The following is a 25,236-nucleotide window of genomic DNA, read 5'->3' on the forward strand; positions in this document are numbered from 1 at the left end:
ACTTCTGAGAGTTGTTCTTACAACTTAAACCTACAGACTTTTTTTCAAGAATTGGTCTATGTCACAGCCTGTAGACACCAAGTACAACTACCCACCATGTGTGGGTGGGGGCACTCTGTTTTACAAAGTGTTTGTACATTTATAAAATAATAACACCTGATGTTCAATGGATATTCTAAAAGTCAGAAAGGACTGGGCAAGTGTTCTACAAACTCTAAGAGACCACAGGTGCCAGCTCAGACTACTACACCAGAAAAACTATCAAACACAACTGATGGAGACAAAAAGACATTCCATGATGAAACCAAATTTAAGTAGTATCTATCTAAAAATCCAGTTCTATGGAAGGGGTGCCAGAATAAAAACTTCAACCTGAAGAGGTTAACCACACTCAAGAAAAGACAAGGAATATAGAATCTCAGACCAGTAAATCAAAAGAGATCTATGGAATTAATATCTTAGAAATGATCATGCTGACCAAAGCAATCTATAACTCCAATGCAGTTCCCATCAAATTTCAAACACAATTCTTCACATGTCTTAAAAGGACTGTTTTCAGCACTCGAATTCTCCTTTCTGCTTCTTGACCTGCCCCAGTGTGAGAAGCAGTCTCACATTTCTGCTACCACAACCCACAGGTGCTCCTTCCTTCTGCTCCCTGCCCCTACTAATAGCAGACCAAACACTCAATCCACTAGTCAAAACAAACCCTCCATGCTTTACTCTTGCTAAGCGTTTCATGAGAAAATTACTGGTGCAGAAAACTATTCAGAAAGAACACATGACTACAGAAGAAAAGAAAATATTTGCAAATCATTTATCGGTAAAGATTTAGTGTCCAGAATGTATTAAGAACCTCTACAGGTCAGCAACAAGGGAAAGTCAGAGAAAAAGAAAATAATAAAAACAAAACTTAAAGAAAAAAACAGTCCATGAGAACTGAAGGAGAGTATCTTGTTAGATTAGACACTGTCTACTTGAATGCAGCTGGAGGTAAATCATTCCCAGGCAGAAAGGACCTGACTACACCCAATGTTTCAAAGATGTCTGTGGAAATGGGAAACTGGAAGTTCACACAGAAGAGTCTTCCTTGGGTCCTCTGTACTGGCCAGACACTCCTGCTGAACACTTTGCCTTATACTTATTAAATACACTCCTTCAAAAGCAAAAGCACAGATATTGTAGGATGGGTTCTCTGGAAAACAACTTGGCAGCTACTCATTAAGGACAATTAAGATTTCATATAGACCTGACTAATTATATGTTTAATGATTTAAAAGAAATCAAAATAAATTTCTATGTGGTGAGCATGACTATTCACCGCCTCAAAAAGGCTGGTGAAGTCCATGTGTTCATCATCTGGCAAGAAACCACATGGGATGGTGGTGCTCTGCTATAGAGTAAGCAAGGTGTGTTGCTGTAGCAAGAAACGGCAATCCAGAGGCAGAGGCAGAGGCAGGTAGATTTCCAAAGAGATACCCTGTCTCAGAGAAGATAAATAAAAGTAAAAGAAATAGAGTAATATAAGCTACGCAAAGATGGAAAATACACAGAGTGTCTGGATACTGTATGCTATTGTGGTTTTCAGTGTTTTGATTGCTAAAGAAGGAACAACTGCAAAAGTACACTTGATTATGAATGCTGCTGAATTAATTCAACTTATATCTTTTGAAAATGCCTTGGCTTCAAAATTTAAGTATAAAGATATGTTACTTTGGAAAAGATGTTTTATTTCTGTTTCCACAGAAAATGGAAACCTGTGGATTCCTTCCAGGCTTCTGTGGTTTGATGAACCAAGACCACCGGAAGCAGTGGGCCAGGTGATCCAGCATCTGAAACAGCTGAGATGATACAGTCTTGGAACTACAAAAAAAGGACTTAGCCATGCTTCTGAGTTTTGTCATGATCCCCATGGTATGGACAGCGCGCCCTATCAGCAGGAAGCAGTTAGGAATGAGCAAGGTCCAAATTCCCAAATATTGTTTATAAATCTTTGTTTTCATTTGAATGGGGTTGCTTATAACTCGTTAATGATGGCAATCAATCTCTTTTTTAATTTTTATTTTTAAATTTAAATTAGAAACAAGGTTGCTTCACATGTCAATCCTGTTCCTCTCCCTTTCCCTCCCTTCCTCCCATGCCCTCACACCAACCTCACCAATATCCCCTCATTTCCCCAGAGAAGGTGAGGCCCTACATAGGGGTGTCCATAATCTGTCATTTCATACAGGGCAGGGCCTAGACACTCCCTGAAGAGTCAAGACTGAGAGTGCATCTCTCACTGTTGGATGGGCACCCAAAGTCCATTTGTATGCCAGGTATAAATACTGATCTACTACCCAAAGCCCAATACATTGCCTAGGCCTCCTCACTGACACCCACATTCAGGGGGTCTTGATCAGTCCCATGCTGGATTCCTGGCCATCAGTCTGGGATTCAAGAGCTAACCCTTGCCAGGAAAGCTGTTTCCAGGGGTTAAACCAGCCCAGCCTTGACCCCTTCGCTCATCAGTCTTCCATCTCTGTCACTGGGTTCTTTGAGTTCAACACAGTATTTAGCTGTGGGAGTCTGACTTTGCTTCCATCAGCCATTGGATGATGGTTCTGTTCCCCAGACTCTCTGGCCTTGGGAATGTGGGCTGGCACTCCCCAGATCTATGTCTAAAATACATATATGAGAGAGTACATACCATGTTTGTCTTTTTGTGACTGGGTTACCTCACTCAGGATGGTTTTTTCTAGTGCCATCCATTTGCCTGCAAATTTCAGGATTCCATTGTTTTTTTTCCACTGAGTAGTACTCCACTGTGTAAATGTACCACATTTTCTCTATCCACTTTTCAGTTGAGGGGCATGTAGGTTGTTTCCAGGTTCTAGCTATTACAAATAATGCTGCTGTAGACATAGTGGAACAGATGTCCTTGTTGTATGAATGTGCATCTTTTGGATATATGCCTAAGAGTGGAATTTCTGGGTCTTGTAGTAGGCTTATTCCAATTTTTCTGAGGACTTTCCATACTGATTTCCAAAGTGGCTGTATAGGATAGCACACCCACTGGCAGTGGAGGAGTGTTCCCCTTTCTCCACAACCTCTCTAGCATAAACTGTTGGTGTTTTTGATTTTAGCCATTCTGACAGGAGTAAGATGGTATCTCAGAGTTGTTTTGATTTGCATTTCCCAGATGGCTAAGGATGTTGAGCACTTTCTCAAGTGCCTCTCAGCCATTTTTAGACTCCTCTATTGAAAATTCTCTATTTAGTTCTGCAGCCCAATTTTTAATTGGATCCTTTGGTGTTTTGGAGACTTGCTTGTTGAGTTCTTTGTAAATTTTGGAGATCAACCCTCTGTCAGATGTGGGGTTAGTGAATATGTTTTCCCATTCTGTGGGCTGCCTTTTTGTCTTGTTGACTGTGTCCTATGCCTTACAGAAGCCTCTCAGTTTCAGGAGGTCCCATGTATTGATTGTTGACCTCACTGTCTGTGCTACTGGTGTTATGTTCAGGAAGCTGTCTCCTGTACCAATTAATTCAAGGGTACCACCCACTTTCTCTTCTAAGAGGTTCAGTGTGGCTGGATTTATGTTAAGATCTTTGATCCATTTGGACTTAAGTTTTGTGCATGGCGATAGACATGAATCTATCCTTATTCTTCTATATGCCAGCCTCCAGTTATGCCAGCACCATTTGTTGAAGATGCTTTCTTTTTTCCATTGTATATTTTTAGCTTCTTTGTCAAAGATCAGAATTTTATTCATGTATGGTTTAATATCAGGGTTTTCAATTCGAATCCATTGGCCTACCTGCCTATTTTTGTACCAATATCTAGCTGTTTTCAGGACTACATCTCTATAATAGAGCTTAAAGTCAGGAATGGTGATGCCTCCAGATGTTGTTTGTTGAATAAGGTTGTTTTGGCTATCCTGGGTTTTTTGTTTTTCCACACAAAATTGATTCTTGTTCTTTCAAGGTCTGTAAAGAATTGTGCTGGTATTTTAATGGGGGATTGCATTGAATCTATAGATTGTTTTTGGCAGGATTGCCATTTTTACTACATTCATCCTACCTATCCAAGAGCATGGGAGATCTTTCCATTTTTTTCATGTCTTCTTTAATTTCTTTCTTTAAAGACTCAAAGTTCTTGCAATACAGGTCTTTCACTTGTTTGGTTAGCATTACCCCAAGGTATTTTATGTTGTTTGTGGCAATTGTAAAGGGTAATATTTCTCTGATTTCTTTCTCAGCCCTTTTATCGTCTGTATATAGTCGGGATACTGATGTTTTTGAATTGATCTTGTATCCTGCTACTTTTCTGAAAGTGTTTAGCAGCTGTAGGAGTTCCCTGGTAGAGTTTTTTGGATCACTTATGTAAACTATCATATCATCTGTAAATAGTGAAAGTTTGACCTCTTCCTTTCCAATTTGTATCCTCTTGATCTCGTTTTTTGTCACATTGCTCTAGCTAGAACTTCAAGTACAATATTGAAAAAGTATGGAGAGGGTAGACAGCCTTGTTTTGTTCCTGATTTTAGTGGAATCCTGTTGAGTTTCTGTCCATTTAGTTTGATGTTGGCTGTTGGTTTGCTGTATATAGCTTTTATTATGTTTAGGTATGTTCCTGTTATCCCCGATCTCTCCAAGACCTTTATCATGAAGGGGTGTTGGATTTTGTCAAAGGCTTTTTCAGCATCTAGTGAGATGATCATGTGATTTTTGTTTCTCAGCTTGTTTATATAGTGGATCACATTGATGGAATTTTGTATATTGAACCATCCCTGCATCCCTAGGATGAAACCTACTTGATCGTGGTGAATGATTGTTTTGATGTGTTCTTGGATCCGATTTGCCATTATTTTATTGAGTATTTTTGCATCAATGTTTATGAGGGATATTGCTCTGAAGTTCTCTTTCTTAGTTGTGTCTTTGTGTGGCTTGGGGATCAAGGTTATTCAAGCCTCGTAGAAAGAATTTGGCAAAGACCCTTGTGCTTCTATTGCGTGGAATACTTTGAGAAGAACTGGTATAAGCTTTACTTTGAATTTCTGTAGAATTCTGCATTAAGGCCATCTGGACCTGGACTTTTTTTGCTTGGGAGACTTTTGATGACTGCTTCTATTTCCATAGGTCTACTTTAATTTCTTATCTGTTCTTGATTTAATTTTGGCAAGTGATAGCTATCCAGAAAAATGTTCATTTCCTTTAAATTTTCAAATTTTGTGGAGTACAGGCTTTCAAAGTATGACCTGATGATTCTTTGAATTTCCTCAGAGTCCGTTGTTATGTCCCCCTTTTCAATTCTGATTTTGTTAATTTGCATGTTCATGCTCTGCATTTCGTAAGTTTGGACAAAGGTTTGTCTATTTTTTAAATTTTTCTCAAAGAACCAACTCTTTGTTGCATTGATTCTTTGTATTGTTTTCCTAATTTCTTCTTTATTGATTTCAGTCCTCAATTTGATTATTTCCTGGTGTCTACTCCTCCTGGGGGAGTTTGGTTCTTTGTGTTTTAGAGCTTTCAGCAGTGCTGTTAATTCCCTAGTATAACTATTCTCCAGATTCTTCATGTGGGCGCTTATTGCTATGAACTTCCCTAGTAGCACTGACTGTTGCTGTATAATCTGGACATGCTGGACCCACAGAAAAGTCACTACTGAACTTGGACAGTCTTAAAGGGTTCCTGCTTCATGGGAGAATCTGCCAGACTTTCTACAGGACACAGAAAAGTAAATGGCAGACTACCAATATAGATGGACAGTTTGAAATGTCCTGCTTTGCTGAGAAGTCTTCCGGACACATTGTGGCCTATGGGCTGAAGATGGATGCCCCAATGTTACAGAGGACTGTCCAGGTAGTGAAATGTCTCTGTCAGTTCAAGTGTTTATATATTATCCTTCTGTGGTCTTTGATGGAGTTGAAGACAGATAGTTGTAGTTATAGTTTTCCTTATTCTAAAAAAAGATAAGCTACATATAAGACTTTAGACTCACAAAGATAGGATAGATCATATTTTCTTTAAATCATACTAAATGCTAATGGACTAAATATTGTAACTATAGTTCTTACTTGATAACTGTTCTGTTATATATAATTTGACTATGTTAAAGTTAAAATCTTTCTTTTTATTTAGACAGAAAAGAGGAGATGATGGGATATGTCATTCTGTAAATCTGTCTCTTATTGGTTGTTGAATAAAGCACTATTGGCAAATAGGGAAGCAAGATAGGTGGGACTAGGAGTCAAGGAGGATTCTGGGAAAGAGAGGCAGAGACGGACACCATGTAGACCACCCAAGTAAGAGGTCCAGACCCTTTTCTCCAGTAATAGAAATACTTAGATTAACAATTATGGGTTAAATACTTAGGTCAGAGATAGCCAATAAGAAGCCATGCAAACGGCCAACAGCTTCATAATTAACATAGTGTCCTGTGTGTTATTTGGGGATTCAGACAACACAGCAGGTCCCAGGTAACTGGCAAGGAAGACTACACTCTACCAAAGGTGCTAATGCACGCTGCAGTGCTGGGGAACTTCAGATGTAGGCGGAAGACCAAGGGGTGCTTTAAAATAAGATTTAAATCAAAGTAGCCCAAATAAAAGGTGGCAGGTTTTATTTCTCTTTCCATGCACAGGATAGGTGAATTTACAGACACAAGCAGATTAGTGATTCCCAGGAGGAAACAGCTGTTGCTGATTAGCTGCTATGGGTCTCTGGTGAGGCTACTGAAAGTGTTTTAGACTGTGTAGATACAATATTTGGACATTACAGTTTATGTAATAAATGTCAGTTGCATTGAAACAATAAATTTTATATTTTTTGGATTTCATTATAATTTCAAAAGAGAGGCAGAGGAAAGTTAGAGAGGCACAAACAGGAAAAAAGCAATGGACCAGAGAGCTAGAACTCAGACTGCACACTAAATAGCAGAACATTGGTAAGGTAACCACCTAATCCAGAAGCAAGAACAAACTCTCCTCTCACTCAACTCTAGGGGACGCCCTACCTGTGAGTCTCTGATTTCATCAGGATGGATTTCGGTTAGAAAAAAACAGGTATGTGTGTGTGTGTGTGTGTGCATACATGATTTTATGGTAAAATGATTATATATAATTATATATAGATTACCTTTTTAAGTGTACTATTCAATTGTCATGAACAGGATGCATGTTACTGAGTTCCATAATAATCAAAACTGGATGCATGCATATTATACAATCTATAAGAGTACTTAATTTTTTTTTGGTTTTTTGAGACAGGGTTTCTCTGTATAACAGCTGTTAGTGTCATGGAACTAGACCAGGCTAGCCTTGAACTCACAGTGATCCACCTGCTTCTGTATCACCAGTGCTGAAAATAAGGTGTGCATCACCACCACTCAGCACTTAATGTTTTTTATATTTATTACTAATCCATATTGTCAATTTGTTTCCAATGCATGCTTTTATAATGATTTCAGTCAAGTGTATAATAAATAAATATGAAGTATTTTCCCAAATTAAATCACCTAGCAAACTGACTTCATTGTGATAAATGAGAATGTAGATAAAAATATCTCAGCAAACTGGAAAATCATTGGTACCTTGTTAGTATCTCTAGAAGTATACAAGCATATAAACCAAGATACACTCTAAACCAAAGCGTTGCCCTACTTAACAGCTAGACTCAGTAAACACTTGTTTAGAATCTACAATGAAGCAGTCATTCTTATCCCCTAGAGATTATGTAGTAAAGACAGTTGATTAAAAAAACAAAACAAACAAACAAACAAAAAGCTTTCCTTAGTTTACAATCTAGCTGCAGAAGATAGATAAGAAATGAAACACATGCAGGCTAGAAGTTGTTCTAAGGAGTATGTGGAATGCTGGGAAGGAGAGATGATACATATAGAGAGTAACTATTTTATAAGATGTTCAAGTAGGGACAGAGAGAAGGTGACATCTAGAAAACTAAAATGAAGACAGGGAGTATTCTACAGAGAGAGACAAGAAGTACAAGGGACCTGAAGCAGGAGCTTGCTTGCAATTATAAAGAAATATCTAGGAAATTAGTGTGAGTGAAGTGAAGAATTTGGTAATTAGTAGCTACAGTACAAGGAAAGTGATACCTTTAAAAGGAGCCTTCCTTAGGATGCTGACACACTTTTATTTTTTTTTCACGACTTACATTCACATTTATATAAATTTATATAAAAGCAAATTTTCCTAAGGCTTAACATGTATCAGTCTGTTTTGTATGACTGCAACAAAATTCCTGAGGCCAGGGGAACATTTATAAAGAAAAGAAGTGTGCTTAGCTCCTAGTTGTGGTACCTCCACGGTGATGGCCTTTTTGCTGGCAGAGTCCCAGGGCTGTGTCCACGATGTCATATGCACATGCAAGAGACAGTTTGTCTTTGTTCTCTCTCTCCTTTTCCTTTAAAGGCCACCAACAGTCAGTCACGCATGGATCTGCATATTGATGATCATGTCTAATTCCAGACAGTCTTCTTTTTTTTTTTAATTTTATTTTCCAGTTTAAATTTAGATAAGAATCAAGGTTGCTTCACAAGTCAGTTCCAGGTCCCTCTCCCACTTCCTCCCTTCCTCCCGTGCCCTCCCCCCCCCCCCCGTTATCCTCTCATTTCTCCAGGGAGGGTGAGGCCCTCCATGGGGGTGTCCATAGTGTGTCATTTCATATAGGGCAGGGCCTAAACCCTTTCCCAAGAGTTCTGGGTGAGAGTGCACCTCACATTGTTCTATTGGAGTCCAAAGTCCGTGTGTATACTTGGGATGGGTACTGATCTGCTGCCCAAGGCTCAATAGATTCCCTAGGCCTCTTCACTGACACCCAGATTCAGGGGGTCTTGATCAGTCCCATGCTGGCTTCCCAGGCTAATGCCTGGGATTCAAGAGTTAACCTTTGTCTGGTCAGCTGTTTCTGGGGGTTAAACCAGCCCAGTCTTAATCCCTTTGATCATCAGTCCTCCCTCTCTGTTACTGGCTTTCTTGAGTTCAGCTCAGTACTTAACCAAGGGAGTCTGCCTCTTCTTCGATCAGCCACTAAATGAAGTTTCTGTTTCCCAGACTCTCTGGCCATAGGATTGTAGGCTGGCACTCCCCAGATCTATGTCTAAAATCCATATATGAGAGAGTACATGCCATGTTTCTCTTTTTGTGACTGGGTTACCTCACTCAGGATGGTTTCTTCTAGTGTCATCCATTTGCCTGCGAATCTCATGATTCCATTATTTTTTTCTGCTGAATAGTACTCCATTGTGTAGATGTACCACATTTTCTCTATCCACTCTTCAGGTGAGGGACATCTAGGTTGCTTCCACGCTGACACACTTTTAAAGAGCACCATTGTTATGCTTAACAAGTTTTGTCATTGTTGCTTTTTTGTTTGGTCAGTTGCTTTTTGTTTTGTTTTTCTGTTTATTGAGACAACTTTCCTCTGTGTGGTCTTGGCTGTCCCGGAACTTGCTCCATAGACCAGACTGGTCTCAAATTTGGAGATCCTCCTGTCTCTACCCCCTGAGTGCTAGGTTTAAAGATATGTGCTACCACTGTCTGGCTGTTTATTATTGTTTTTAAGATGGAGTTTCAAGTAGCGTGATCTGACTTGGAAATCACTGTGAGGCAAAGGTTGGGATGATCTTGAATTCCTGATCCTTCTTCAGACACCTTCTGAAAGCTGGCATGTAGGCTTGAGCCACCACACCCAGTCTATGTGGTGCTTGGAATCTAACCCTATCGACATGTGTTCCAACTGAGCACTCCACTGACTATGCTCTCAGCTTCAAGGTATTTTATTTTGTTTGTTTTCTTTTTTCAAGACAATGTTTTTCTGTGTAGCCCTGGATGTCTGGGAACTCAATTTAGGCAGCATAAGAAACGGGTTGTCCTACACAAATGAGATGAATTTTTTTCTTATATTCTATCTTCTCTTTTAAGAATTTGTAAAAAGAAAATGTCATTTATGTCTGGTTGTTTGTTTTGGACCGGGTCTAGCTATATAACCTTTGCTATCTTGGAACTCCATCTGTATAGCAGGCTGTCCTAAAAGTCACAGAGATCTGCCTACCCTTGCTTCCTGTGAGCTGGGATTAAAGGTTTGCTGCACCACACCCAACAGCAAAACCAATCCTAAAGAAAAGATACAGATTTAGCATCAAGTCTAAGGCTCTGAGAATAGCCACATTCACACAGATGGTTACACAGTCTCATTCCTTAGAGACACTGGTTCCTTATCTAAGCCCCTTGCACCTCCTGCTATCTGTCATCAAAATAAAGGTGGTCTGAGACCTGCCTCTAGACCTTATTATAAGAGTTAAATTTGATAATGAATGACTGATAGTATAGTGTGTGTTATGTGTTCATCAAAATGCCTGACAGTATTTGTTGTGGCCTTGGTATGTATATATCAGCTCTGGGTGGAAACTATAGACATATGAGGATACAAAAACTTAAGGCATGAATATAATGCACAAATCAGGATAATGAGTTTAAATAGTCCCTTCTTATTATGTTGCTTTTTTTCTGGAGCTGAGGACCAAACCCAGGGCCTTATACATGCTAGGCAAGTGTTTTACCACTGAGCTAAATCCTCAACTCGGTTCCATTGATCCACATGTCTGTTTTTATGCCAGTTGCAAGCTGGTTTTATTACTACAGGCCTATAGTAGAAAAAGAATAGATGTAACCATAAATGTCCTGTCTGTGCTTTTCTACCCTCGGCTCTTACCTGGATGCATCCATATTTTACTCTCCATAACTTATAACCTGCTCTTCTTAGTATAAGCCACATAGCTTACGCTTGCTTGTACAAGCAATGAAATACTCTATTTATTCTTTCAGGGTTGCAATACGCTGGGAAACCAAGCCTTTGAAAGCCACATTGCATCATTTTTCTTGTGGCTAAGAAGGAACTGGAAAAACCTAAGTTAGGCTTCTCTTTAATATCTTCCTTTGATATTTTATATATTTTGTGTTTAATCTGATAAACTATATGATCCGTATACAATGTATTTAATAGACATGAGGCAGCCAACAGAGGAGTGGCTACTTTCTTAAGACCCGATGAGGAGAATATATTTGGTGATTATGAAAGTAAAAGCCATAGATAGAGAGGAATAAGGCACAGTAGCCAGAAAACATTGTCATGCTCTCACTAGCAAAGTTAACAGAAGTCTTCAGGTTGTGCACTGGGACTTCCAAGGGAACCATTTGGAGCTTTGGCAGTTGATAAGGGAGTGCCATATAGACCCCAGAGATGAGAAGGGACTAAATTACATGAGTTCAGTGCAGGAGGACACAGGCCTGCTTCAAACTCAGGAAATTAAGGGGAGTCTAAGAGCAACCTGACAACAGGAACTATGGCAGATTTGTCAGCCATTCACCCTGCTTCCCCAGAACACAGACAACACCACTTCTTTGCATCTGCTTTCCATTTATTCTCTTTTTGGTAACTTCTACTCCTTGTCTGACATCCGATTATAACCCCAGGCCCACTCAATACCATCCTGTGTGCAAGTCCAGCTTCACACTGGCACACACTTCCATTGGTTCCAGGCACACGGCATGCGGAGATGCTGCAGTGAGTGACTCATTTTTTGCATAATAGTATTACTTTTGTCTGTGTGAGAATAAATAGGAAAGCCACGTTTTTTCATAAGCTGCTCTTGTGCATAGACAACAAAGGAGACGAGACCTTGGGTTCGGTACTTAGGTACGGTGCCTCCCATTCGAATCTCTCCGGTCTGGTCCATTAGGGTCCAAGACGCAGGGGTTCCCTCAGGCCCCAGGACACAGGAACTTGGGAATTTCTTTATACAGCGTTCGATGAATCTCTGGCTGAATTCATTGCCACCAAAAAGCCATAATTTATTCACCAAAGGAGCATGGGTGATATCCAAGGATGAAAGTTTAAACATGTCTTGATTGCTATAGAGGGCCCAAGAAGAAAGCAAAGTTGATGAGTATAAGGGTGTAAGGTAGGTATGTTCCTACCTCTATTATCTTGAGGGGCAGAACACTGGCATCAAGAGATACATGGTCTGAGAATATAGATGGGCTTATGCTAGAAAGGCTAAAGGCCAGTGTGATTGGAGGAAATGAGGAAGAATAATAAATGTCAAGCAGTGAACAGAGGACTTTAATCTTACAATGATAAGAACAAGGATTATGGTCAGACTTATACTTTTATAGATTACTCTGTTCATTTTTACTTTATTTATTTAATGACTTTGCATGGGGGGGTGAATAGGAGGGTATGGATGTATACACTGAGGATCAGAGAAGAACTTGTGGAGATGGTTCTCTCCTTTAGCCATGCTGGTCCTGGGTACTGAATTCAGTAACTCAGTTGGGCAGTCTTGGCAATAAAAGCCCTTACTTGATGAACCATCTTGCTAGCACTATTGCAATTCAAACTTTTGAAAGTTTATTATTTAATAATTACATGGATATATGCCACATATGTTAGTTTTAGGCACTCTTAACTACATTCATCCTACCCTCCCACCCACTCTGTTAGCCCTCTTCCCCAAAAGTTCCTCTCCTTTCATTTCTATTGTGTTTGTAGTATGACCAACTGAATTTCATTAGAGTTCCTTGGATGAGCATGGGTTGGGTTCATCTAGTAGAGTGTGATCATCAAAGACCAATGTAAACTCACAGCCAGGAAGTAGGGGTAGTAGGACAAAGATGTGAGGTGCCTCTTATCAAACTCACATGGCCTTTAGCTTGAAACCACCTGGCAATAAATCCTTTGTATCCATCAGGGAAGGGAACAGGTTCTTGATTGTCTCTGCTGCTACAAAGAGGAAGTTTTCTGAGTGGTTGACATGGAGAGACTGAATGTTTGCAAGATTTTGTATCACTTCATTTAGACGGGACTGGGAACCTAGATGGGTTTATAAGGAAATATATAATGAACTTCTAAGGAGAGAAGTAATTGTTAGATATCTTCTGGGAGGGGACTCTCCAAAGGGGTGGGAAGTGTGAGATTTAAGATAAAAGTTGGTTATGGTCATGTTGATGCTGCTGTGTGAATAGCCATACAGTCATGGTTGGCATAATGCTCTCTGTCTTACAAAAATGAAACCATGGCAGGGAATGAATAATTCAAAGTCATTTTGTGAATAGACCAAGACTGGAACTAAGTTTTTTTAAGCTGTGTAATTGTGTAGTTTTGAAAATCAAAGAGGGCAAGCTATAAAATATGGTAGCCAACATCTTCTGAGTCATGTCTCCATAATGAAACTCAACTTGGGACAAAGGGTTATTTGGGATATACTTCCACGTCACAATCCAACATTAAAGGAAATCAGGGAAGGAACTCAAGTCAGGAGCTACAAAAGAATTGCTTGCTGGCTTACTCTCTGGATCATTCACATGCTCATATTCAATTAGTTTTTTCATACAGTCCAGGACCAATTGTCTAGGGATAGTTCTACCTATAGTGGTCTAGCCCACCACTCTATTAATTAGCAATCAAAACAATGCCCCACAGACATGATCTCCAAGCCAATCTGATATTGGCAGTTACTCAATTGAGGCAACTCTTCCCAAGTGACTCTAGCTTGTGTCAAGTTGGTAATTAGTGCTAACCAGGACACCCAGCATTACATTTGGTTCTTCCTGTTCAAACTCCAGTGTCTTGTATTTTAAGAACTCCTATTATGTTGATATGTTTATGCAAAAAATATGATCTCAGAGAGGACAAGACACTTCTTAAGGATCAGTTGGGGAGAAGATAGACACCAACTTAGGGAGTCTGACTTGAAGGCCATGCTTATCATCAGGACAGTTGTTATTGGTAACCTGAAAGGTACCCTGAAACACTGTGAACCATTACTATCATTACAGACGTGGGATTCAAGGGGTGAAGCTGCACTCCTGCACCCACTTTTCCTCAGGATTCTGGATACATCTATAAAATGCGCCACACATTTCTGGGACTAGGGATTATTGTAGTGGTTGGTCTCAGTTGTCAACATGACAGGATTTACAACCATCTAGGAGATATACCTCTGGAAGAGTCTGGAAAAAGATTGACAGAGGGAGGAAGACCAACCCTCAAATTGGTTCACACCTTCCAATGGATAGGCTAGATGAAGAAGGGTGTGAGGAAAAAGCAGTGCCCCAAAACTGTCTATTGACTACCATTGCTGCTACCATCCTCTGCTGATATCAGATTTTTGTCTCTTTAGCCTTCTAAAGTGAGCACAATACCCATAATGCCCCAGGAAATGTCCAGTCTGAGATTGCCAAAGTACACAGCTTTGTGGACCAGGTAGCTACCAAGTTCTCTGTCTCTCCAATGTGCATATAGCCACTACTGGTCTACATAGTCCCTTTTATGTAAGCCAAGCTACTAAATGCCCTTTTGTTATATATTCTATAATATGTATGTATTCTATAGGTCCTGTTCATCTAAAGAACAGTGTTTCATACTTTTCTTTTTACAAGTATATTTAGTGATGTCATGTCTGACTGAGGTCATAGAACTTGGTAGGGGAGTATAGGGATCTTGTGAAACAAGACACAGAAAGAATTGAATCCACTTTCCATTGTTCTTACTTTGAATCTGCAAATGCTGTTTCCAATTGATGACTTCTGGGGAGTCCAAGAACTTCTGACAGTTCTGTGGGTCTTTAGAGAAGATTTGGTAAGTATTGGTGTAGTAATCAAGGTCATTTGCCATGTCCTGTTAGCATGGAGAAAGGACAGATAATACTTATTGTTTATTGTTTATGATTGCAGTGCTAGTTCCATTATGCTTTAACATTTTACATATTATTTTAACATTTTGTGTGTATGGGTGTTTTGCTTGCATGACTATCTGTGTACCTCACACACACTTGGTCTCAGGGAGGCCAGAAAAGGGCATTGGATCTTTGGGAACTGGAGTCCCAGATGATGAGAGGCATAATGTGCATCCTGAGAATTAAACACAGGTCCTTTGGAAAGGTAGCCAGTGTGCTTAACCACTGGGCCATCATAGACTCTGATTACACAAACTAAAATGTTTACAGTGCCATTAGGAGTAGCACACACAAGAGTGTGTACGTGCGTGCGTGCATGCGTGTGTGTGTGTGTGTGTGTGTGTGTGTGTGTGTGTGTGTGTGTGTGTGTGTGTGTACAGGTCAAAGGAGAACCTTGGGCATCCTTCCTGAGTTGTAGTCCATCTTTTTTTCTTGAGGTAAGGTTTAGCATTGGCCTGGAATGTGCCTAACAAGCTATCTGTCTGGTTGATGAGCTCCAGAGATCCATCTTATCTCCTCAGCACTAAGGTTACAAGCACGCAACACCACCCATGGTTTTTTCCTAGTGGCCTCTGAAGTTCAAACTTAAGCCCTCATGCTTTCATACCCAGTACTCTACCCACTGAGGCCTGACCCCAGCCTAGGCAATGTGTTTTGATGGGACCATTGTCATACATAACAAACTGAAATGTCAATGTGTAACATATGGCTATATATGCATATATGTGTGACATATATAAACGGAGCTAATAAAATATATAGTAGAGAAACTTTTGGTATGAACACTTTACATCTCTCATTATTTTCAGAATAAAATGTACTTAGTCACTATGCTTTTCAACAGGTCTCTTTAACTTACACTTCTATTTAACTGTAATTTTGCTTACAGTAATAGCCCAATTTCCCACACCACCACAATCTCTAGAAACTACCATTATACTCTTGGCTTCTATGGGATCAACTCTATATTTTGAGATTATTCCTTAATTACAACATTTTCCCCTTCTCTTTCCTCTCTCCAAAACCTCACATATACTTCTCCCTTCTCTATTTCAAATTCACAGCCTTTTGTCCATTAATTGTTAATACATGTACATATGTATATACATGTATATTCTAAAATATAACCTGGGATAAGCTTTTTTAGATTCTACATGAATGACCTGGCTTCTTACCTTTTCCTGGGGGCGGATAACCACTGTGTTAAATTCAGGCCACTTGTCAACTAGGGCTTTTAGGTTGAATGGGTTTCCATGGTTCATGTGATAGACAGTCCCATAAACCTGCAAGGAAGTGAGATGGTGAGTTCATTAAGAAGAATGGAAAAGCACCTTATGTGATCAGGACAGAGATTTTTTTTCCTATGAAATTGTGACAGTTGGTGAAGACAAAGAGCTAAGGCCAAGAATCTAGGCCAAACAATCTCAGACAATACTTTTTTTCAACCTCAATTGATGAAATTTTTGTCTTCAAATATGAGCCATAACATATATAGTAAAATTTTCAGGCAGAGAAAATTAATGACTCCTTTATAGCTATTCCAGATTTCCATTAGGAGAAAGTGTGTGCTTTAGTAAGTGACTAAAGAGTTAAGTATTCCTTTTAAAATCTGAGAAGCTGAGCCACCTTACCTCACTCCATCTCAAAAAAACTGCTTTTCTCAAAATATTTGACATTCTCTTTTAACAGAAGGAATAGAGGAATTTGCATTTTAAAATTCTGTATCACAGAACATGTAAAAATAGTTTTATCCTTTAGAATTTCTGATAATAGTTGTTCAACATAAAATAACTCAAGCTCATTGTCCATAGAGTGTCAAATGATATAATTTCCAGGAAATATCTGCTTTCTGTCTGGGAGATTTCCTGACACCTGTGGATTACCAGTTACATAGAATGTCTTGGTCTATATCTGTGGTCTTTATTAAAAAGGGTTTTTGGATTTAGCTTGACTTAAAACAGATTTATTTGGATGGTAAATAATAGAATTGGTTCCCTGCTGAGGGAGGTCAATGCAATATGGAATATAATATATTTATTTACTAGAATAAGAACTTACACACAAAGGCTGGGGAGTCAGAAGTGTGGCAGGCTTCCAGAGGAAGAGAGGAGAAGAAGAGGGATTCATTTCTCTTTCACTTCTTTTTATTTTCACCTGTCCTAAATTTCCTTATGCCTGCCCTTAGGGCGGATAGCTTTGTGGGGATCACCCCTACAATTCCCATTTTAGTCTAAATAGAAGATTTAAATTTGATACAAACTCAAACATATACAACAGTTCCATCATTAGCTTATTATTAATAAATAAAACAAAACAATCTACAAATAAACAAATGCCAATATTTTTCTTCTTTATAAAAATGGAGTAGCAAATTTGCTAGAGAAAGAAAGAACTGAATCTATTCATCTTATCTTAAATGCATTGTGTAGAAAACTTCTTGTAGAGTGGCACAAATCTGAAAATATTTTTCCTGTAAGGCACACACATACATACATACAAACACAAATATTCATATATGGGACTGATCAAGACCTCCTGAATGTGGGTGTCAGTGAGGAGGCCTAGGTAATCTATTGAGCCTTGGGCAGCAGATCAGTACCCATCCCGAGTATACACACGGACTTTGGACTCCCATCCAACAATGTGAGGTGCACTCTCACCCTGAACTCTTGGGGAAGGGTCTAGGCCCTGCCCTATATGAAATGACAGACTATGGGCACCCCCATGGAGGGCCTCACCCTCCCTGGGGAAATGAGGGGATAATGGGGGGGTTGTGGGGGGAGGGCACGGGAGGAGGGGAGGGAAAGGGAAAGGGACCTGGAACTGACTTCTGAAGCAACCTTGTTTCTTATCTAAATTTAAACTGAAAAATAAAAAAGACCAAAAGAACAAATATTCATATATTCACACACTAACATGGGCACAAACACACACACACATAGAAATATACAAACTGTGTGTGTGAAGATCAGATAATAACTCTTAGGAGTAAGTTCTTTCTTGCCACCATGTGGGATCTGGAGACCAGAGCCAGGCTGTCAGGCTTGCAGGCAAGCCCTGTCTTCTGAGCAGTCTTGCCTGCCATAGTGTTTAAATTACTTCTTTATATCTCCACATTCTTTTTTTAATAGAAGCAGAGTCTCACTATGTCTCTCTAGCTGTAGACTGGAGGGCCTTGAACTCACACAGAACCACCTGCCTCTTGACTTCCAAGTACAGAGATTAAAGGTATGCACTACCACACCTGACTATCTCCATATTCTTAACCAATGACACAGATATAGTGGCAAATATTGTAAATAGGTAAATTAAATGGTAGAAAATATGAAATATGGATTGGCACATAGCAACTGGGAAGATTGATCAGTGGATGAAGCACTTGCCACACAAGGGTGAGGACTTGATTCAGAGTTCTGATCCTCAGTATCCACACAGAAACCAAGGAGAGTAACATGATAAATAAAATAACCTAGAGACAGATACCGGGTTCAAACCAAGTTGATGATCAGAAAAGCAAAGCAACCAGGCACTAACTATCAGACGGAAAGGGCTGATCAGTGAGCTCTTCACCAAGCCTCAAACTGCTGCCTCTCCTCAGTGTGGCTAGAGAGAATCATGAGACTGAATGTCTTCCTATCCTCAATTTGGCTGGAGAATGAATATCTAATACTGACTACTGAAGACCCTGCTCCAACCTTTATAGTGCTAGGATTAAAGGCATGTGATCCCATGTGCTGAGATTGTCTTTGTGTGAGTGGTTTCTCTTTAGGACTGGATCAATCTTGTATAGATCTGGGTGGCCTTGGACTCACAGAGATCTGTCTACCTGTTAATACTGAGTCCTAGAATTAAAGATGTGTACTACTATCTCCTAGCTTCTGGCTGCTGGAATTAAAGGTGTGTATCACTACTGTCTGATCTCTATAGCTTGAGGCTGACTTTGCTTTCTGAATCCTCAGTCAAGCTTAATAAATCATAAGTATCACCACAGAGTAGTGTGGACAACCTCCATGTAATACCATTGCTTGGAAGGCACAGGCAGGGGAATTTCCTGGACAACATGACTAGCTATACTAGCTGAATTGGTGAACCCCAAGTTCAACAAGAGACCCTCTCTCAATATATAAGGTGAAGAGTGATCAAGGAAGACACAGACATCAACCTCAGACCTATTCATAATTGTATATATTGTATTCATGCATTATACAACACACACACACACACACACACGGAGAGAATGAAGCATAAGTGTCAGTCTCTTTTTCACATCCACTTTCTCCTTGCTGCCCTCAGCATTTTCTGAGATCACCTTTAAGGATTCAGGAAGATACTTCCTCAAAGATTTCTCCAGCATCTGCAGCATCTGTGCACCTTGCAGTTGGACAATCATGAGGACACTTTAGCCTAGAGAAATGATAAATGGACATTCATCAATGACAGAAACAAAAGTAGACAGCTGCGTGTGATTGATTAACCAAACCTCCCCTTCACTAACATCCTCACCACCCCTAAGGAAACACAAGAGTCACAGAAGCACTGGAGTCTCTCTCTGACCTTCTTGGTCCTCCTTCTCACCATTGGATTCACACTACATGAACAAGTGCATTTTATTCTTTGGACTTTCATGTATGCTAGTGTCTCTCCTGACATCTCCAGTAATGGTGTTTCACAGGAAGTTGCCTAGCCTCTGTGCCTTGGTTTCATAAAAGGTAGATGGGATAATTGCACCATCTGGCTCATAGGATGTCTGTAAGGTTGAAATGATTGACTAACATGCAGCGTGTTTGGTAGAGTGTCATTGGTCATATAAACAATACTCAGCTGAGTTATTTATTTTATTTTATTGCTAATGCTTCTCATCTTTTTTCTCCTCTTGTGAGTTAACACTGCATGATGTTTTGATGCAACTGTTTTATTGTAAGGTACTTTGATATGTTTTTATATAAACAATAAACCTTTTATAACCAAATAACATTCAAGCTACTATTCTCATCCTATCATTGTTTTGTGGCTTTCTTGTTTAGTTCCCTCTCTAAACATCATTCCTGAGTCTATGTTACACATTAGAAAATACTATGTAAGGGCTTGAAAGATGACTGTGCTTGCTGTCAAGCCTGATGATTTAAGTTTGATCCCCAAGATCCACATTGTAGAAAACAAGACAACCAATTCCCAAGCAAGTTCTCCTTTCACTTCAAATGGATGTCAGGTTGTGGGCATCACACACACACACACACACACACACACACACACACACACAAATGCATGTACTTTTTTAAATTACCAGGGAATAAAAATAGCATTTTAAAAATTTACTCACTACATCATGTTGGTCCCACCTAAACCTCCCACAGCAACCCAACTAGGTAAAAAGGGAAGGGAGTCTGTCATCATGTTCTGTTATGAAATAGTGATATTTAAAACAGAGAAAAATAATTTCTGAGTGAGGGCAAAAGACGGTGCCCTGGAAGGGATTAGCACTGAAACTGGCCTGGCCATGCATGAGCTGTTAGGCTCCAAGTCAGGGCAAGGCAAACATGTGCTTTTTAAAACACAGGGGAAAGATTTTCTGCTTCTGGGCAATAGTGTCTGGACTTAACTCCTCACCTAAAATAATCACAGTTTTCATATTGTTCTAGTCTGATTTGGGTCATTGTGATAAAACACTCCAAACAAAAGTAACTTAAGCAATGAAAGGGTTTGTTTCAGCTTTCAAGCGGCAGTCAATAGCTGAGGGAAGTCAGGGCAGAAACTCAAGCAGGAACTCGAAGCAGAAACCATGGAAAAACAAACACTGTTTGCTGACTTGCTAACAGGCTCATGCTTTTTTAACCAGCCCAAGACCAGTGGTGCTGTCCACAGATAGATGCCCTCCTGCATCAATCAACAATAAAGATAATTTACCATAGACATGCTCACAGCCCAAACTGATCTAGGCAATTTCCCCCCTGAGATGGCTTTAGGCTGTGTGAAGTTGACAGTGAAGGGTAACTAGGACACATAAGTTACCAAATGACAGTAAGGCTATGGTCTTGGAGAGAGGAAAGTAACAAAAGGCTAGAAGAATTGTTTCACTGGCAAAGCCTCTTGTCTACCATGTGCCAGACCCTGGGATCCATCCCCACAACCAATTGCCATCAGCTTAGTTTTTGAAGGAAGTTTCCAATTTGGGCCACTGGGCGATGGAAACAGAAGCGAGCAAAGCATCTCAGCTTTGAAAATCCAAAGACTGGAGACTGAGAATGTCAAAGTAGTGTGTGTGTGTGTGTGTGTGTGTGTGTGTGTGTGTGTGTGTGTGTGTAAGAGAGAGACAGAGACAAGGAGATAAAAAGACAGATGAAGACACAGAAACACAAAGACAGAGGAAAGAAAATGGGAGAAAGAGAGTGAGCACAAGCTAAAACAGTAAACAAAAAACAAACCTAGAGTAAAAAATATTTTAAGACCAATATAGTACTCATGGAAATGAAAACAATGCAACATTTAACACTAACAACACATAGCATGTGACCACCTGAAGATTAGACAGTAAGAGAGAAATACCAATGAAGACAGATAGTTGGAAGTATCCACAGTGGAGCACACAGGGTGGGAAATCACAAGATTCTTATTGCTAAGACAGGCACTAGAAACATGGTTCAGCAATTAATAACACTGCTGCTTTTCCGGAGAACCTGAATCAAAGTTTCCAGCACTCATGAGCTCACAATTGCCTGTAACTTCCAGCTCCAGGGGATCTGACACCTCTCTTTCACCTCCATGGGACCCATACACATGCCTCACATAAACAAGCACATCTAAGTAAAAACCAAATAAATAGAATGTTACTTATCTACAAATTGATGAAATCAGTCATGAAATAGTCCAGATTCCATTTGTGGGAAGGGACACAACTGATGAGGAAATTCACCTAAGTGTAAACCTTACTATTAATAGAAAGCTAAAGTTACCAAGACAGAGTGACTTGGCATAAGGATAAACAAATACGTAAATGTGATAAAATCAAAAGTCCAAAACAGACTGGATAGTTGTAGTGTACCAAAGTTTCAAGAAAAAAGTCATGACTATATTAAAAAATGCTACAGGACTGGATGACTAATCAGAACTCTGTGATTGTGAAGAACTTAGAGCCAAAATTGTCACTAGCTATCTTAATAACCCTTAATAGCCACATATTTCTCACTTTTATATTATATCTAAGATTCTTTTGATGTTTCAGTTGTCAGGAAAACCTTTTGGGGATGTATTAACATAGGAGACAACTAACATCCACTAACCCAAAAGCTAAGGTTGCCATCAGATAGCACCTGAGACCTATAGCAGAGATGTTCCCACTTTGCTGTGACCAACCTACCTGATGTTTCCACCCACTTGGAATTACCTTAATTTATGACCTCCTCTTCTGTGACTTTGAACTTCATGAAGCCATTTCCATGTTGGAACGTGTTCTGGGGTAGCCTGAATCCATGTTCCCAGGTTGTGGGTAGATATATGGCTCAAGAATAAGTTCCCCTTTTATTGTCATTGAGATGACAGCTGTGTTTTTGCATGGTCAATATAATCACTTGGTTTTATATGAAGACATCTAAGCAATTTGGTGGAGTTATGACACTAGACTTCTAAGCAGCTGGTACAGACTGTTATTGTTCAGCAGGAAGGGTGACTACTGTTAGGCTCAGGTAGTGATAAATATACCACTGTGGGTTTTAGGAAAGACTAAATATATTTGCCCTAATATTTGTTTCTGTCCCCTGGGCTGCATATCTAGACAAAGATTCCTGTTTTATTTTCTATAATTTGTTGTTTTATATTCTTTTCCTATCACTATGATAAACTATCCAGACAAAAGTAACTTAAGGAAGAAAGGGTTTGTATGGGCTCACTGTTCAAGGCACAGTTCATCATTCTGGGGAAGTCACAGCAGGGGAGTTTGAAGCAGTTGGTCTCATTACAGCCACACTTAAGCAGCAGAGAAGGGGAAATAAATTAACAGTACTCAGCTCTTTCTCTGTATGTACTTTCTAGGATTCTTTGCCTGGGGGAAATAGTTTCATCCACAATTAAGATAAGTCTTCCCATATTACTTAACATCATCAAGATAATTCCCACAGACGTATCCCAAGACCTATCTCCCACATGATTCTAGATTCTTCCAAGTTGACAACACCAACAATCACATTTAAAAATTTGAGAAAACATAATGCTTTAGCAGAAAGGAACATCAGACAAGGCCAGTAAATGGCCATAATGGACTCGGACCAAGAACAGAACAACAAACCTAACATCCTACCCAATAATCAAGCGTAAGCACAGACCAAAGAAGTCATATCTGTCAAAGTAGCCAACAGCCTTGTGCCTGGCAACATACTCAGTTCACATGCAGTTGTTACTTCTATAACTCTCCTGCTTCATGAAGAAATGTATTAGATAGAATCACCCTGAGTTCTGGCAGGGCACAACCTGGAGGCATAGCAGTGCCCTTGCCTGCTTCCCCAAAGCTCTAATCTCAAGCCCCCATCACACTCTTGCTGAGGCAGACCAGGTTTCATCATGGCTGGCTGTTTATCTTGTGGGGACAGAAAGGAAGACCAGTTTCAGCAAATTGCAGTTATGTTCCCGCTAGTCAAAGGCTAGAAGTTTCCAACATACTTAGTCACCAAAGAATCAGGTCAGACTACTCACGTCCACTTCCCAAATCTCAGCCTCACCTCCTTTTCATGTGCTCCCTCAGCACTGCTGGTCACATCAGGAGTTCCATGAGAATAAAATGCCATGTATAGCTGTATGTTAAATCTGTGCTGTGCCAAATTGCTGAGTTTAGAACCACTTTTTAGGATGTACAGAAACTAACAACTAAGCATGGTGTCCAATAAACAGGACAGATTCACAGCTATCTATAGTGAGATTTTCCAGGAAGCCTGTGACACACTATGGCCAGTAGCACTGAGCAACTTCTAAGTGAACTCTGGAGTTGCTGACCCTGCCATTCCAGGAATGGGAATTAATCTGACAATAACAATTTAAAAGAACAGAACAGAATTTTACAAAGCTATACAAACACAGGTACATGCTAAATAGGACTCCACTGTTTGTGAATAGGGAAAGAAAATGTAAATAGCAAAGTACAATAACTCTAAAGCATTAACCCCATGACTACAGGCATGATAAATGGTGAATGTGGGTGTGGGGGAAAGTATTAAAGTATGATCAGAATATAAAGGGCATAAAATAGCTTCTAAGTAACATGCAAAGCAAGAGTTTAAAAAGAAAACATAGGTAAGTTAAACGTTAGACTGTGGTAGTAGTCTTTAGACACAGCCTTTGCTTGCTATCTGATTAATAAGTAGCATCACTGTACTGCATATTCTTGCTACCTTTCTAACTTTAAGCTCAATAACCCTCTTACCAGTAGTGGGCAGAGAAACCCACCTACCCTGTAATACAACTGAGAAGACTGAGCACAGTGGTGTAGTACCTCCACACAGTAGGTTCTGCAGTCACTCACTTCCAAAAGCCACAAAGTATTTCCTCATTTACTAGAAACAATATCTGGAACTTTTCACTGTATTTGACAAACTAGCTTTTACAGAATACATGGGTGTAATATGTTTCTTCAGGTGAAATTACTATTTTCCCCTCAGGTATTTTTGGTCCTTCACTCATTATGATCCTTTTGGTATTATTCACTTGAGAGGAGGTGTAAGATGAGTAAGAAATGGCCCAGAGACAAATGTTGGTGTTCAAGCTGAAGATCAGAGAAGTGAAGCAGCCAAGTCACTCCAGCTCTTACCTCTACCTCACACAGAAACGGGTGATCCTGTCTCCACAAATCCTAACAGTACAGTGCCTCCAAAAAGTCTCAGACTGCAACCCTCTGAGTCCTGTCTCCTCCACTTTATATTCCTTACTCTACCCAGCCATATCACCCTTGTCTCCACCTCCCCAGTGCGCATATTAAAGACATGTGACCCCAAGTGCTGAGATCACCTTTGTGTGAGCTTTGTGTTCTCTTTTAGACTGGATCAATTTAGTGTAGCTCGGTGTGGCCTTGAACTAACAGATAGATCCATCTGCCTCTATCTCTTGAGTCCTGGGATTAAAGGTGTGTAACACCACTGCCTGGCTCTATGTCTGTGGCTGGTTTTGCATTCTGGGCCCTCAGGCAAGCTTTATTAAATCATAAATAATATATCACCACAAGGAGGAAAATGCTAAAAAGCAATAATGACCTTTTACAAGATTGCTTTGTATATTTAAGGTAAACCATGTGGTCTTATAGAATACACACAGAGTGCATAGCTTTATATTAAATTTGTGGGTGCTGTATATGTTTGTATGCTGACAGACTGAAGCAATTAACATAGTCCATTATGTCAACAGGTATTGAGATTTGTGTGTTTGTATATTTGGTGATCACAGATGACACCATGGGCTGGGAAGATGAGTCAGCAGACAGATGTGCTTACTACACAGCCTGGTGACCACTGATTGATCTCC

The 25,236-nt window shown here is 39.8% G+C and overlaps 1 protein-coding gene across 2 annotated transcripts; it reads right to left on the minus strand.

Moving 5' to 3' along the window:
* Nucleotides 1-11,403: 11,403 nt before the first annotated feature.
* Nucleotides 11,404-21,041, minus strand: LOC101831003 (glycine N-acyltransferase). Of its 2 annotated transcripts, none has more exons than XM_005063801.4 (5): nucleotides 19,049-21,041; nucleotides 15,915-16,022; nucleotides 14,555-14,681; nucleotides 12,704-12,875; nucleotides 11,404-11,914 (listed from the first exon to the last, which is right to left on the minus strand). In XM_005063801.4, the coding sequence occupies exons 1-5, from the start codon at nucleotides 19,127-19,129 to the stop codon at nucleotides 11,512-11,514; spliced, it is 891 nt and encodes a 296-aa protein (XP_005063858.1). In that variant the 5' UTR covers nucleotides 19,130-21,041; the 3' UTR covers nucleotides 11,404-11,511. The 2 variants fall into 2 exon arrangements, with proteins under 2 accessions (XP_005063858.1, XP_040602858.1); XM_040746924.1 differs by lacking the exon at nucleotides 19,049-21,041 and adding an exon at nucleotides 16,798-16,845.
* Between the last annotated feature and the right edge of the window lie 4,195 nt (nucleotides 21,042-25,236).

This window comes from Mesocricetus auratus, unplaced genomic scaffold, assembly GCF_017639785.1.
Source record: "Mesocricetus auratus isolate SY011 unplaced genomic scaffold, BCM_Maur_2.0 Super-Scaffold_4256, whole genome shotgun sequence".
Taxonomy (NCBI): domain Eukaryota; kingdom Metazoa; phylum Chordata; class Mammalia; order Rodentia; family Cricetidae; genus Mesocricetus; species Mesocricetus auratus.